The sequence below is a fragment of the Sturnus vulgaris genome, chromosome 2 (genome assembly GCF_052056855.1).
Source record: "Sturnus vulgaris isolate bStuVul1 chromosome 2, bStuVul1.hap1, whole genome shotgun sequence".
NCBI classification, from domain to species: domain Eukaryota; kingdom Metazoa; phylum Chordata; class Aves; order Passeriformes; family Sturnidae; genus Sturnus; species Sturnus vulgaris.
Window position 1 is genome coordinate 29963328 of NC_142244.1, and position 17337 is coordinate 29980664.

Consider the following 17337-nt stretch of genomic DNA (forward strand, 5'->3'; position numbering starts at 1 on the left):
TTCTGTGCCGGTTTCATTCTTCTGATGGAAAGAAACCTTCCAGCTTCAAGACTAAATGTATTTTTATGGCTATTCTATTCCCGTTTGATATGATATTCTGGTATCCACATTGTCATGCATTTTAAATATTTTGTCTCTCCTTTGCAGATAAGTAACTAATTCATACACATTCACAACCTGGGTTTTTGGTTTCATGTTTTGTGTTTCACTACAAAATTCAAGATTCTCTGCTTCCCTTTATACTTTTTTGTCTTCATTACCTTTTCTTTTCTTTGGGCCTTTTTCCTCATATCAGTTCTCTCTGAGCTGATGATTCATCAAGGAAACACATTCTACATAGGGTCCCATCTGTGCTGTGGCCATCAACAATACCATTTTCATTTGTAATCTCTGCAGGAATATGGTTACTGATGCATGCAAATATGGCATATTCCTTTTATGTGGCTTCATCTTACCAGTGTTTGTGGTCTTGCTGTGATTGACTAATACACCCATTACACTTCTTTCCTGATGCATATCTAGCTGGCAGGGAATGTGCTGCTTTTCAGTGCAAGCCTTTAATAGTGGAAGCAAAGCAAGACAAGCAAAATTGAAATTATCTTTTCCCATCACTTCTGTATCATGAGCTCTAACCTAAAGTGGAAGTTCTTTGAAGTTTGAGGCTGTGCCTTTTGCATTTTAAATTTAATCCAAGTTCTTGTACTACTCATGCAGATTATCCTTCCTCTGTAAAATTGTGTCCTTAAAAGGTTTCATTAGTATTAGTACCAAGATAACTTGTGAAATTACAACAGCTACGAAACTAATTCTTGAGAATCTCTCAAATATCCAATTAAAAATTTTCCTTTTTCAGTGAAACCAAGTGTAAAATAGACATTAAAAATAGAATTTTATAGTGATGTTTTTTGTAAGTGCTGTATTGCGCATATTGACATATTATGAATTTCCTGTAATTGGAATATTCTGGAATAGCCTACCTTTGGTGAACCTACCTTCCATATTTCACTATACTTTTCAAAATTTTTCCTTTTGAAGGACAAAACATCCAAACCTTGGTTAGTGTGTATTTTTAAGTATAGGTGAACAAGTAGTAATAACATTACAGTCAGAGCATCAGACATAACAACATGGCTCAATTTTTTCAGGTTTAGTTTTTTGTACTTACCATCTCGGGTAGGATTTGTAATGCAATCTGAGAGTTGATGCCACTGCAGAAAAAGTGCTGCAAGAGCTTAAGATGCTATTCTAAAACCAGTTTGGTTTATTTATGCTTAAATTCCACAAGGGTAAATGTTACTCTAAACTACGATGACAGAAGTTCTGGTCATATTTTTCATTCTGGAATATTAGAAGGATCTCTATTTATAATCAGATCCAAATTTGAATTTAATAATCTCTGTTCTTTCTAAATGGTGGCTTTTACAGTCTTTCCCCAAAGTAATTTTTAGTCCATCAGGATTCTGCCAATATTATGATCATCAGTTTAATTTCAATTTTAAAAGTCTTTAAATACATTATGCCACAGTATCTGCTTTTATATGTGTTTGTTACAACAACTTCTCTGAAGGCAAAATGCCTCATATGATACATCTGAATTACTCTTAGAGCTACCAGTTGTCTTTGATAGCAGAAGGGCAAAAAAATCCCTGAAAGATGACCTAAAACCAATCACTTAACACATGCACACATAAAACCATCATGGCCTATAGAGCTGCCGGAGAAAAATGTGCAGCTGGCACAATTACCTGAGGACTTAGCAACAGTACAGGACCCTCTGACCTGGAAAACCCCACTTTTCCAGTCTACGTCTTTCATTGGGTCTCTCCAGCTGCAGCTCCTGTATTATTTTTCTGGGAAAAAAAAAATCTCTTAAAAATGCCATTTTGGAAAAAATATTTGTGAACCTTTGTTTTTCCTTCAGTAGGGAAGAAAAATATGTCCTGGTTTATTTAAATTTTATGTCACCTGGCTACACGTGATTGTTTGCCTGGGTTTCTTCCTTCTGGAAAAAATTCCTTAGCAGGAGACATAATGTTGCTATATGTTGTCAAACCTTACATCATATGCTGAGCAGTGTGCTGGTTGTTTCTAATGCTTTGTAAAAAATAAAGCATGTTTGTCAGTAGACTTATGCTTTTTTTAGAAAACACAGGGTAACATGGTATGTTGTTTTCACATAGCAGCTATGTTGCCAAATTGTTCTGAGGCAGGTTTGGATAGCAAAATTTAAAATATATACTCACAGCTATGCATTGAACAACTATTTCATGGTCTCAGTAATAAGAAATGAGAAGCCCAATACTGTAGTATAAAATGTGTTATATTAGACAACAGAAAAAACCCCACAGTCTTTTAGAATGTATGCAAGTTCAGGCAGCATAAACATTCTATCAATCAAACTATCAATCAGAATTTTCTCATTACAGTTACAATGTAGATATGGGAATTATATGGTTTTCTCTTCTGAAGTTTTCAAATTAGAGTTTTGAGACATCCTTCAGATTTCTGTTCAGATCTTTTCTTTGATCTCTGTTATATTATATTTCCAGTCATATCTTAGAGCAATGAGAACATGCACCCATTCAGTTGCAGTAAGTCATTTGGTTCTTGGAAACCACACCACCTTTTTCCTGCCCAGACATGTCAGTTTCAAGCAAGAACCCAATGCAAAGATTTAGGATACTTTTCCTTCTGTCAGAATAAACCCTGGGCATTATTCTGGTAAATCAGAAATAGAGCTAGTAATGTCAGCATTGAGATTATATCATTAAACAGTGCATGAGCAGGAAAAGAAGAGAGACTACAGATTGCAGAAAAACAAGGACCATTAATCACAGAGTCCCTGTCTACTGAAGCGCAACAAATGAGAACAGCTGGTCTCTAATAAGTCTACATGATTTTAATTGATGGAAGCTGTTAAGGAAAAAATGTATGCATACAAAGAAAAAGCATACACATGTAAAATTGTTTTTTCTTTGAAGTCAATTGCAGTATTTCAGTCTTATCCTGATTTTAGCGTGTCATTCAAAATAACCTGATTGATATTGATATAAAATCGGGTTTAAAATTATTTTAGTAAGAATGTATGATAAACACAGATTTGTGTATGCTGCAGCTAGCAGAAGGTGAAATACTAACATATCTTTAGTTTACTTTTCTAACAGCGCTATGAAGTCAAGCTGTTAAACAAAAGACAAGTTTCAACCTTTCATCTGAGCTACATCCAAATTTACTTTTTTGGAACTATGAGACTGGGAATCTGCATTTTTGATTTATGTATTCAATGTTGGGTGAAGGGATGAGAGAAATTCTACCCATAGGTGTTTGGGGATTTTTAATGCAGATGCTACAAAATCAATGAAATAAATACATCAAAAACTTACTGTTCTGAGAGCATCATCCTCCAGTTCTAGCCTTTGTTATTTGGCTTTCTTTCATTGCTAAGAAACTTAGTGGCTCTTACTGTGCTCTGTATTGCCCATCACTGTCACTGTGTTTGGTATTACAATCCCATATTTACTTAATCTTCAAAGAAATTTATGGAGGACAAGTGAAGTATTACAAATATGAAATAGTGATTTCACAAGCCAGTAGATGAGAAAAATCATGTACGTTGTTTTTTCTCTGAAGATGAGAGCAAGAGTCTGTTTTCCAACCCTGTATCATTAATTTGCTCACCTCACTGATTTTGTGGAACTTTTATTCTCATTTTTGTTTTGTAATGACCTTGAGTCAGAAACAAATTAGAAGTCAATTAAAAGTATGCTGGTTTCTTCCAGCATCTTATTCTATTTAAGGAAGCATGTTTCCATGTAATTTCCCTATTTCTTTCTCTTGGGACCAAGTGTTCATGTTACACCTGTTTTATTCACAGTATTACTGTTGTATAATGTTGTATAATTAAGATCTAGGCTGGGAGAAAGTGTCACTGTCAGTGATCCTGCTCCTACAGGTAAGACGCTCCAAGGAATTTGCAGTCAAAACCATAAAAGGGAGTTGAGTGTCTCTTTGCTGTGCATTTGCCCAAGAGGAAGGAAGGTAATTTTCTGTCATTCTGAAATTCAAACAAATTATCCATAGCACAGGCTACAAAAGTTGTACATTTCCTTCCACACTGAGATCTCAGGAGTGATTTCTAAGTTGTTCTTTTGAGCTCCAGTAATGGCCATAACTTGCTGCAGTTCTACTGCAGATAGCCTTGGAGTTATTGAGGGTAGGAATTTCAATGCCTGTATCTCATAGGAAGTTACAGTGCAGCTGTCTTTCTGTATGTACTACAGTATGCTGGCAGGCCAGGGTGACCTTCTGTGGAGTTGTAAGAAGGTTAGTTATAAGAAATAAAACTAGGAAAGACCAAAGGTCCTGTGGCATGCAGTAGACTGTCCTTCTAAAGATCTCATAGTAGCCTCATAAGATTTTATTTAAATACATAAATTAACTCTTCATTCAAGTGGGGTCTCTGGGTTTAATAATTTAATAAAATGGAATGCATCTAATATATATCTGAACATGCTCTTTTTCTGATTTGTTCTAAGTTCTTTTGAGTTACCTGCTTGTAAATAATTTATGTGGACACCCATTACAATTGTTCATATAGTTGCTACGCTGATGATTTTTGTGGTTAACATAAGCATTTCTTAAAACAAGTATTTTTAAAGTGCTGTAAGCTATTAACTACAGTTGTGATTGCAAAGTAATTTGAAATAGTAAGTTCACAAGTCAAGAATGGGCCTGACTTCAGGCTTTTAGCATTATTTCCCCAGAAGGTATACACAGGAAGTTCTGACTTTTGACGAAACAGAGGAACAGCCTACTTTTATACTTTTATTCTCAATTGTTTTAACAGAGAAGGAGGGAAGCAAGAAACAGAATATGCTATTAATGGTTCCTTACCTTGAACTTTTTTGTGCTTCTTGTATTCCTGTTTCTTATTCTTGTAAGTTTCTTATGTATAATATTTTAGGTAAAGGACACTATGAAAAATTATTTATCTTAAACACTTTGAAAGAAGCAATGGACCACCAGCCAGATGATATATCGAAATAATTTGATGGGAAAAGCTGCATAAGCTTTTTTGCTTTGTCAAAATAAATAATTGTGTTAGATATCTCAGCACTGTTTAAGCCTATTTGCCTTAAATGAAACTGCAGTGAAAATGTTTTCTTAACATTTCTTCTACACAGAATTTGCAGAAATTGAAGTGGGGGTGGGGAGGAGGAGGATGTCTTAATTATATGTGGGATGTTCACAAATAGCTAGAAGTATACTTTGCTTAGGATAATTTCTATTGAAATTGTAGTTTAGAGGTGGAATTCTGATTTGTTGTACCTCAGCATTTATAGAGAATCTTGCATCACTGAAATTCTTTAAATGAAGAGGTATGTTACAATAATTTATTCTAGCTCAAGTGGTAGTTAATTTGAAGAAATCAGATCAAATCAGTATTAAACAGAAGAGAGGAATTTCAAAGGTTCATTTCTTACATTCCAATCCACAAATCAAATTTTTGTTGTTGTACAAGCAACAGTGACTGTGATGAATACATGTATCTAAATCAGTATAAAACGAAATCAAATGAAACTGCTCTGTGGACTGATTGGGTAAAATGTATAGTCTGAGATACCAAACTTGGAAGGAACATTGGGAAGTAGAAGCGTGGGTCTAGAAGGTAATTGTTACCACTGTCTTGACTCCGTTTTTCATTCATGTTTCTTTGTAAGGAACATGTATTAAATTGCCTCATGTAAAGCAATTAATTTTACTGTCATTCGTTAAAACATTGATCTCTACAGATATAAGATGTAAGCTCAAGTAATGTCTTCAAGTGATGCTACTGTCTGCAGGTATTGGTTGTTGTCCTGGTTTGAAAAGACAGGTGTTCTAGGGAAAGCAGGACCATCCCTTGAAATGAAGAAGGTAAATCCCTCCCTCTGAATTAATATAAATTTGAAATTAAGGGTCTCTCAGACAAAGATATGGGGGTAGGAATAACAGTTCTCTACAAATATATATAACAAGGCAAAACAAACAACAAGTACGAAATTAACAACAAACAGAACAGGAACCCAATAAGAGTTCCTTTGGTTGTGGGCACTTTTCCCCCGTGGTGCAGTTACTGTCACGGTTGTACCGGCGGCTCCTGGTGGGCAGATGTGACGATCCCGCGCAGCTGCGGCAGTGCTGAAGGAGTGATGGCGGCTGTGCCCCGGGTGAGAAGGGTGGAGAAGAGACTCTGCTCGCGGATCCTTGGAATGTCGGTCCGGGTGCTCCAACAGGATGCTTGGAGATTGAAGGCTGAAGTAGGAGAGCGTCCTAGCAGGAATGCGAGGCCCAACACCAGAAGAGGCAGCTCCCGGCGTTAAGATGGCGGGGCGAGGTTTTCCAGCGGCCTTCCTCCTCCCAGAGCCAAAAGCGAGATAGAGTCAGCGACTGCCTCCCACCCTCCTTTACCTGCATCCAATCTCGCGGTGTTCCCCCCCTTCCCCCATCCCTCCTGCGAGAGAAACTCCCAAAAAAACAGGGAGGCTCTCCCTCCCCCCATCCCAAGGTCTCAAGGATCTAGGCATCAGTGTTCCTTAGCATGTCAATGGAGAAAGTTCCACAGGCAGAGTGGAAAGGAAAAACCAACCCCCAACAGTTGTTCAGTCAGAAAATAGGCACAGTGGTATGTGAGCTAAATGATGACTTGTTTCACTGTTTTTAATTGTAAATAGTTTGTGACTTTCATTATTAACTTAGAATTTATTGGTAGAGATGATTTGCTAAGTAGTTATAAACAGAGTAGTCACATTCAGCTCTGAATTTGGTGGAAAAATAAACTTAAGTTCTAGTTCTTGCATTTCTCATTAGATAGATACTCTTCATCCACCCAGTCCTGTCATCACCTTTATTTGCTGTGGGTGCACTATAGTCTTTAAACAACAAATATTTGAGCAGTCTGTATAACAATCTGGAAAAAATCCAGACAGAACTGTTCATACAGTATTTTGATAATATAATTTACCTTAATATTCCTCTTGTGTCCAGATATTCCTAAATAACAATGGGGTTTATCCCATGTTATGCTGTCACCAGGTTGCAGTGCAATTTGTATTCAATGTGCTTTTAGCACTATTTCCTTTTCTTCTATGTAAGTAATTAAAACATAAGACAGATCAACTGATTTTAATTAAAAATAAAGTTTGACTGTTCCTAGAAGAAAATATATGTGAAAGAGAAGATTTTTCTAATTTTAAATTAGAACTAAACCACATCTTAAAAAAACAGGTTGACTATAAATATCAATCTCAAAGGCATGTTTCGTTCATTCACTTTCCGCTAGCACCTGCATGTGCAGGGCTGCTAGAAATTTTTGAAATTATCTTATATCATATTTGGAGAATCTAGTGTGAATAGGAGAAATACTCGTGATTAACATCACTAAGACCCTGTGTGGAAAGAACTCTCCAGATGTATTGAACTGCTCTATATTTCATTTGACTCTTAGTCAGCCAGTATTTCCTGTACTCTTACATTGGCCCTAGAGACTTCGCATACTCTGCAAGTTAAAATGAGAGTTGAAGTTAGACATTGGAAGTCATAATAAGGGAGATCATCTTGGGTTTCTGCCTTCCTAGGGCTTCCTGGACACTCTGTGTAGCAGAGGAAACGTTATTACTATGCATAGACCCAGTTCACATCTATCTTGGGAACTGCACAACCATCTGCTGAAAACACATCACATCGTGTGGATGGCAGAGTGCATGAATTGCTGCTATTTTACATGTTTTTTACATGTCTTATAGTGCTGATGAGCTCCAAATTTATACATAGACCAGGAAGAACATTAAATACCTCCAGAGGCCAAATAGCTCATAATTTACATACTTTACTAGATCTTCTGGAAACAACTACTTTCTTTCATTGTCAGTAGCTTTAATCTGTGCTTCTGTTTAGGGACTTCAGGTCAGCTACAAATTACTTTGCCTGAATATCTGTCCAAATCTTTCTGTGTCCATTTTGTGACTTAAAGCAATAATCTCAGCTTGAATATCCTCTACTAAACTGACAAAAAAAGTAACCTTACCCTTTCTGAGAATATTGGATAGCCAGAAGCTACCTCAGTCCACTTTCAACCCCTGGAGAAGGAGGGGGCACTAGATGAGTCTGGTGTGCTTTATTTTGTATCAAAATTACCGAAAGATTAAGGGAGTATGAGGGAAGAAAATAAATTGTATGGAAATAATTTTTGCTTGATGATTGAGGGAGGACTGATACAAAGTCATGAAGACCCCTCAACAGCTGTAGTTTTCTTGTTGGAATATAGAAATCCTGCAGAAGTCGAGAAGGAAGGGAAGGCCTTATGCAATGGTTTGTGAATATCCATTAAAGGCTACACAGGCCACAGATTCCACTCTAGAGTAATCCTTTCAAAGAGCTGCTTTCAAAGAGGACCCGACATAACATCAGCCAGTCATTGGCAAGTACCAGGGATGAGGCGCAGTCTATCAGGTGGCAGTGCTAAGAGAACAGCTCTTGGGGATGACCAGCTGAAGGAAATAGCATAAATTAGTGGAAAGCAGTGAAAGCACTAGAGAAAATTCCAGGAGTCAGGAAAAGAGCCATAATCACTGCAATGAAAAGGTAGACTTCTGATGCCGTAACCATCTTGAGAAGATTGTCAACTTTGTCAGCAGCTGAATTCATCCATGCTGAGGCAATGCACTGTAAATTGGGTGTAAGGCAGTGGCAGTCCCCTAGGAGGCACTGAGAGCAGAAAGCTGGGCCAGGATCATGAGTGGCATGCCTTGCAGCTACTGTGCTTGCTTCCTATCAGCTGCACATGTTCCCAAGATAATGCTCCTTCATGTTTTATCTTCCTCTTTTACTGTAAATTAGTGAGATTTCCTATTTCCTGGGAACCTGGACGCTGTAGTTTATTTTGGTAAGATTCTGAAAGGGAGTTCAAGCTAATGTGTGTTTTCTGTAGGAACTTACTGAACTCTGACAGTCAGTGCTGGGCATAAGGAATACAGTTTCTATGCTTGTTCATATTTAAGATTATCTTTACAAAGGGAAAAGTCATAGTATAAATTTAATTGCAGTTTTGATGTCTATGAATGAGCAACTAGATAATTAAATGAATTAACTGTTTCTCATTTTGACAAAAATGCAATTTACTCTCAGCCCTTCAGCATGTCTCTACACTCACCACCAGCAATACTGTTCCAAGGAAAGCTTTCATGCTAAACATAGAAAAACAAAAATAACAAAGCAGAGGCAGAAAGAAGCATTCTCAAAATTATATTTTCTTTTTCTTAGAGGAATACAATTAACATAATAAAGATGATTTTAAGTAATCTGAGAGGTTTTACTAATACTTTAGAGGTTGTAGCATTCTAAATTATTCTGACGTTGTAGTATTCTACTAATATGCAGTGAGTTTTTGGCCATGGTTGTTAGACTGCAGAGTGCTGTGATTTCCTGAAAAATATACCTTTCCAAGATTTGCTTGTCAGAATATATTAATTTCTAAAATAATATTCAATGTTTTGACAATGCCTCTTTCAATTATTCCATTATATCTCTTATATTATTTGCATAATTTATGTAAATAATATGTTTAATTACTTACATATGGTATGTTTTTAGGACCTTAGCAAAATAGTTTTCCTTGCTAAATTCTGATTTAAGTATTTTAGTTAGTACCTCTTGATTTTTAAAAAAATTACTATATCCTACAGGATATTCTGTATCCTGTTTCATCATTTGGGAGAAAAATGATACGTTTCAGACTTTTCTGGTGGAATAGAAACACCTTTTCTGGTATCAATTCGTCATTTTTTTGCTATTACAATGATCATTGTTGTAGTGTGCTGCTAAGAATGTATGATAATTTCCACATTTCTGGCTGACTTTCTGTTAATTGATCAACATTGAGAAAATCCCCAAGTTTCCATTTATTTTTGTTGCATGTTATCTCAATCAGATTGACAATCTGCTTAAACTTTGTCAGAAGCACTTCATACTGACATAATCCAGTACAACCCTTAACTTCTTAAGAAGAAAAATAGCCTTTCTTTTCTTCTGGCTTTCTTATTGACTTGGTTTTGTAATGGCATCAAAAGACATCTTAATTTGCTTGTGGAGTATATGACTAATAGTCATATAATAGAATACCTTTCATCCACAATGAAAACTACAATATGACACTTCATTGTTTTCTCTTGAAGAAATTGTTAAGTGATTTCAGTACTTATTGAGATGAAAGATGTTCATTAAAAATCTGAGTCGTGCTTCAAAGCTTCCAATCCTCAAAGTCAAGTTAGTTTCTTCAGTAGGCATGAAAAGTCAATAATATATAAAGAAATTTGAATTTAGTTTACATAATGTAAAATAAAACTGCTTCCGAGAAGTGCAGAGTTTTAGGAGAATATGAAAATCATATGGCTTTGTTTGGTGAAGACTAGCAATATATTGTATTAAAATGCCTAGTAATCCCCATGCTCTATTAGGTTTTTTACATACCTGGATTGTATTTAAGAGAATGATATTTTCTTATAAGCTCACATATTGTAAAAGGTTTCATAATAACATTTATACATTTCATAATTAGACATTTCATAATGTTTAAAAACAGTTTGGATAAACAAAAAAGACTCATAGGGTAGTTTTTTTGTGGAAGAAAGGACATGGAGAATACTTTTGTACCTGGCTGCCCCATAAATTTGGCAGAACAAAATTAAATTATTTAAGAGGGAGTAGCTGGGCTTAAGAAAACAGGCATGACCGTGGTGCTTTTTTAAAATTCTTTAGCAATACCTAATTCTCTTTGGGTGCTTCATATTGTGCATCCAGGCTTAGTAGTGACTGGTGTCTGGGATTTCAGATAGGCCAGCATGATATTAAGTTTAGTAACTTATGGCCTAACTACTTATTAGTAGTTAGTACATTGCTCTGATTTTATCTTGCTGTAGGACCTTGTTCTTATAGCATTATGTTCTTGAAATTTTAAACCTAAGACAGGTAAACAGAGGACATGCAATATCTGGGAATACAGACACCCACTTTGTTGGTTGTTGTGGCAGTGTGTCCTGGAGTTTATCATGTGGAAGCAAATCTCAAAAAGGACAAAAAGCAGCCCAAAGTAGTCTCAAACAGTGTGTGAGGTGATGTTGAAATTTATTCATAATCAAGACATTTTATTCATTCTTGTACATGGGAGATCATAGTGGCTTATGATTGGATTTAGCAGAGGACTGAAAATAGTGCTGTCCTAGGTCGACTTGAACCTGCTTAGTCTGATGACACTACTGCATGAATTTGGAGTAGCAGCATTCAAGTCAAGTAGGGTTTACTTTGGAACTTATGATTTTTTTGTCAGTCACTAGACAGCTATGTTTTCAACATTTTCAAGTCAAAATTATCTCCTCTTCCTGTAATTTAGTAGTTTACTACAAACAAGTGGTGAGTGAGCTTCAACATGAAGTGATTAAGAGTGTTTATTAGGTAGAGAAGTTTTTTATGGGCTGGGACCTAACAAAGCACCCATAGTCTTTGCAGTACAAGAAAGAAGAGTAGAGGTAGTACAGAAATGCAAGAAATGAACAACAACAAAATGGACTAAAAATGAATTTAAGAATTGAAGGAAATGGTGCACCTGAAGAGGAAGCAAAAGGAATAGAGTTGTTTCATTTAAAGGAAGAAGATTGGTAAAGATGTGAAAAACAACTTCCCATTTGAAACTATGAAGCCAAAAGAGCAAATGGTTCCTTGCACCTGTTATGAGTAGAAGAATAAAGCTCATAGCTTGAACTCCATCAAGGATTATGTAGGTGACATATACCTCCTGCAGTTGTTTCTGTTGGATCTTTGTTCGTCTGATTGCACCCACAATATTAGTAGTATGTTGCTGCTTGAAGGCATTCTTAGCTATGCATACTGAAATATAGCTCCCATTCTCAAAGCAATTCTCTTGAAAAACCTGGTGCTCTTTCCACTAAAGGCTCTGGAATTATTGCCAAAATTAGATAACTGATGGTAAAATTTAGCCCTGTACAGCTGGACAGAGCGAAGGCTGTCTCATATTTAGGTCGCACTTTAATCAACAAAACAAGATTTCTGTGAATGGTAAAAATTATTCCAGGTTCCATGATTCCACAATCATTTTCTCCGTAAATTACAGTGTGAAGACTCCATATTTCAGCTATATTCAAGCCAGTGTGATGCATAAGTACAAAAAAAGTAATTTTCCTCACTTAAATGAATTTAGCATTCAAAGTACTGACAGTTTATTAAATACTTGGAAAACTACAGAACTATGCAAATACTGTATATAATATATTTGGAACCTTTTTGTTTGTTGAGAGTACAGGGAACAATTATGTAAAGTATATTTAATTGTATAATTGTTGAACAATCCCTTAAAGAGTGGCAAATGCTCTACTCAGATGATTTTACTTGACTGAGAGAGCCAAAATTACTGAAAGATTGCCAACACCTCTCTCACTCCTTTAAAATAAATTCAGAAAAATTGCTGTACTGTAAGAATGAAAATTTTAAGTATGCATGGTTTTAAATACTGTATGTACTTTTGTGGTGGTTGAAGGTGCTAAGGTAAAAAAAATAAAGCTTGCATATGAAAGCCAGAAATAGTTTTTGTGCCTATTTGTGAAACTGAGTGATAAATATAATAACATACAACATACCAAGCAAAATACCTGTTTTTTTGTCAAAATTTACTAGTCTGTGCCATAAGGTTGGATTAAGTTTCACTTCTCTAAGTAACATGCATTCACCTAGGTTTTAGTAGCAAATGTTTTCTCATCTCACATAGATTTAGTTTTGGTTTAGTGTATGTAATATCTAGATAAGAATCATAATATGAAAGTGACTTGAATCTACTTGTTTGTCATCTGTGAAAACTTTTATGTATTATCATGAGAAATTGTCATGACATCTTTCCGAGCTAATGTAGCGCTTTTTCATTACCTTGTAATGAGTATAGGATTCGGTGTTACTGTGGTAGTTCAGTTTTGATAAATCCTCTTAGCTAAGGCCCTTCTCTTCCAGATGGCAAATAAAATAATGTTTTTTTGTGCAAATTATGGTGTTATACTTCTGTTGTGCAAAACATGAATCCCACTGATGTCTACGAAACTCTGTTTGTTAGACTGGATAATCTGCTTATTCTGAGAAAGGATATAAGAAAGCCTTCCTTGAGAGTCTTGAATACTATCAAAGTGCAGTTTACATACTCTTGGAGATAGATAGACTTAGTTTAGTGCTCAAGTGATGCTTCCCTTTTCCCCTTCTCTTAATATCGGCAGGCAGGATGGCCCTGTTTTGTTTCATGTTCTCTTTTATGATTTTCCTGGAGATGACCCCCAGAATATGCACATTCTTCAGAATGCCTGACTAGCAGGCTTTTGTGAAGTTATAAAATTGAAAGAATAATTCTTTCAGCTGCAAAAGTGTTAAAAAATATTGTTAATATATTTTTTTTGTTTTGTGTTTGTTTTTTTTTCCCAGGATTACTTACTGCCATCTGCCTTTCCAGAGTAAATGGCTTTATGTTGGAACAGAGAGAGGAAATACACACATTGTAAATATTGAGTCCTTCATTCTTTCTGGATATGTTATCATGTGGAACAAGGCGATAGAGCTGTAAGTGCAGATTTTTTTTCATTTGTATGTGTGGTCATTTTCATAGCTGTCTTAAGTTTAATTTTTAAGAATTATTTGGTTTTGCAAATATTACCAGATCTTTTGAAGCCTTTCATTTCAGTGAATGCATTTGCATTATTAACTGGTTTTTTACAGGACATTAGGAATTAGATTTATGTTAGAGACCATGTAACTGTATTTCATATAAAAGAAAATAATTTTGGTGTACTGCTTAACTATGAAGCTCCATGAAATACAGAAAATCTTTAATCACTAAAATTCAGATATTACTATTTTTATTAGGAAAGCTTGCTCACCATATCCTCCATTCTGTGAAGAGAATAATGGAGGATATTTGCCCTAAGACTCTGCAGAGAACTTCACTGAATTATGGAATCATTTAGATGAGAAGGGACAGGAGGAGGTCACTAGATGAAACCTCCTGCTCAACATATGAAATGAGAATTTCAAGGTTAATTCAAATAGATCAAAACCTGATGAAGTGATAGGAAAGATAACGAGTACCTATTAAATTTTAGTTCTCTAACAGGCTAAGCGAGGTGCCTGTGTTGTGGGTATGAAATGGAAAGAGACATACAAAAAACTGACTGGAATACGTTTATGCTTCCTGCAAGTAAAAGCCTCGACAGAAATTGAAAACTCTTTCTCTGCTGTTTCCTCTGTGAAGATCCAGCAAGAGGAACTTCTGTGGGAAAGCTCATAGCACTTCTTGCAGTTTATGAGACATTTGCTTCATGTTTTGAGGGACCTGTAACCTCTGGTAGTAAACTGAAATACACTGATCTCAGTGAAACAAGAGAACAGTAGCTAAAAACAGGGTTATAGGCCTGAAGTGTAACCCCAGTTGTCAAAAATTCCTTCCTTTCTTTTCCATCTATTTTTATTATTCTAATCACTCTGTCCCCCAGGTTGAACTGGTGCCTCATTTTCTTTCTTCCTCTCTGCCCTCACCAAACTTCAAAGGCATAATTATAAAAATATACGTTTACCTTCAAAGGACATAAAACCAAGGATTCAAATTGTAATCAGGATTCAGTCTGCTGGTAAATCTTTCATCCAGATCTCAATTTTGGAATGTTTGGTTGTTCTGCCCCTATGAGACTGCTTGTTCTGTTTAGTAGCTTTGGCTGCAAAAAAAGTACTGCTGGAAAACATGATTTACACCGGAGTATGATAATTTTGATGAGTTATTCAGGTAGAAAGTATCCTAATTGTTTTCTATTTCTAATCTTGTTTTGTTGACATTGACATATTGGAGGGCTTTTTGAATGCTGTATTTTAGAATGTCTATGTTTTCTACACTGACTAGATAATGTCTTCAAGTTTTTGGGAACAACACGTTTTCATTTTGTGTGCACTTGTAATTTTCATTCCTCCAGAAATTAGGACGTTTCTATTCTGTAGGGAAATAGATCCAAAAGTTTTTTATGGACTGGAAGCCTTCCACCAAGTTTCACTTTCTAATTATTTCAGAATTCTCCTGGATAAATATTTTTAAATTATTTTAGTGGCCACAGAAAACATTTTTCATTAGAGTAGACTAGAATTAAGCCTCTCTTTCTAATGTGGAAAATAAGGGCTGCTTTCTAACAAACTTCACTACTGATTTGTTGCCACAGTCTAGATGCTGTGAAATATGCATCCTCTCTAGAACCTTCAAGGAAGCAAGCCGCCCCTCCTAACTATCTCCTTTGTATTTTCTATGCAGGAAAATACCTAGACATTCCATAAGTTGTAAAAGGTAATGACAGCATAATAAAGATAGACTATGTCACCCCCAGGCACTTGGAGGTTCTGCATGGTTACCAAAATAGGTTTTTCTTCTAAAAAGCAAATTTGCCATGTACTGTTTTGCTGACAGGTGAGCACAGGTATTCACTCATTACTGCCTCTAGGTCTACTAGTCTTACAAGGATGAATTGATTGTGTAAGCAGTGTGCTTCTCTAAAGCTCTATCCTCTCCATCCAATCTTACCATGTACTCCTTGATATGGAGTGGATGAAGTTTGTTCTTGTAAATACTTTGCAGGTGGACAGGGGTTCCTATGTGTTTCCAGATTAGATTCTCTGTATTAGAGGAAGAGGCTGATGGGAATAATGGTTATGTTTGCCACAGCAGCCACTTTTATAGATGCTATAGTCCCTCTGAAGTTGAATCTGGGTGACTCAGTAAAGTAATTTGAACTCTCTCTGGTAATAAACTATGATGTCTCTTCCACTACTGTTGCTTTCTTGTATGTAAAATGGAATGTAGATTAGCTTTTAAAGGAAATGTTATTAAATTTAAATGTACTTCATGAGGCGGAGCTCATGATTGTAGAATTTTCTTTAGAATAGTACTGAGAAAAATGTTTGAGAGAACAGTTTTATTTTGGGCCATTGATATGTTCTGATTTGATTATATTTTTTAATCTCCACATTATTTTCACATAATTTTTGCATATTTTTCACATTTTACAGGATCATAAAATAATTCATGTTGTAAGGCATCTCTAGAATTTTCAAGACCAACTTCCTCCTTACGGTAAAATCAGGTTGTTCTGGGGTGTATAAGTTCACAGGGTCTATTGATGTTTAGGTGCTTTCAAAGATGAAAGAAAATAGGAAAATATATGTATGCAAAATTCAGGAAAATCTTCAACCTTACCATGAATAATGTAAGGGGCAGTGGTGCTCAGAACATTATGTTACATTCTGAGTTAATGGTAACATTTCAGAGTGTGAGGTTATCTTGAAGATGTTACTATTCTCTATAAAGTTTGGAAGGAAAGGGATTACCTTTTGTGCAATCATATATCTTTCAAACTTATTGGCAAGAAAAGACCAGTTAAAGCCATTGCTCTGCTGCTATATTCAAGTCCTCAGCTTAGACGGAGGGTTTACAAATAAAATTTTAAGTGTTTCAAGTTTGTGTATCATCTGCTCTAACAAGCCTGAAGGAGTTAATCCTTCATGCAATTCTCATTGTCTACCAACATAACTTATCTTTCTTTTAATTGGCCCCCTCTCTTACTTTTCAGTGATTTGAATCTACTTCTAATGAAATCTACATGTAACCCTCATCCTCAGAAACAACCAAATATTTTGAGTCAGTGACGCCTATCAAATGACTGCAAGAATTTTGTACAAGTGATTCTGTTGCAGTGAAAGACTGAGGTGAAAAGAATTGGTAGTTCAAAGACTTGAAGGAGAAACAAATTTAGATACAACATTTTCAGACTTCACATATGATGCAAGAAATCTGATGACCATTTCCGGCACAGCTACTTTTACGTAGAGTTGGCATTTGGTGCAGAGGCTGTTTTTTGCGATTTTCTTGTCTACTTTTGTATCTGAAAGATCTGTAGAACACTATTTTTTTGAGTGATAGTGGTTTTATGCCCTGCTTAGAAGCATCTAGTGGAGATACATGTCAAGAAGATGATTGCAATACATATTTTATCATAAGAGACTATTGTCTTCTCTTGCAGGAGAGATCATTCAGTGAGCTTAAACAGTGTCTAATATTAGTTAGAAAGTAAGGCCTGAACAGCTAATAATGCAAAGGAAACAGATCCCTTTTTTTAATTTATTTTTTTAGATTATTTTCAGAACTAAGTCTGAAAGTTACAGGAAAAATTTCCTTTTTAAATCACGTGCACTGTCTGTGTCTTAGTGGACTTGTCCTTGAAC

The 17337-nt window shown here is 35.7% G+C and overlaps 1 protein-coding gene across 9 annotated transcripts in view; it reads left to right on the plus strand.

Annotated features, from left to right (window-relative positions):
• The window catches only part of STXBP5L (syntaxin binding protein 5L), a 189081-nt gene that overhangs the window by 78633 nt on the left and 93111 nt on the right, over positions 1-17337 (plus strand). For all 9 annotated transcript variants that reach the window (XM_088159032.1, XM_088159037.1, XM_088159033.1 and 6 more), the window contains exon 5: positions 13510-13644. In XM_088159032.1, coding sequence (XP_088015158.1) covers positions 13510-13644 — 135 coding nt within the window. The remainder of the gene's footprint in view (positions 1-13509; positions 13645-17337) is intronic.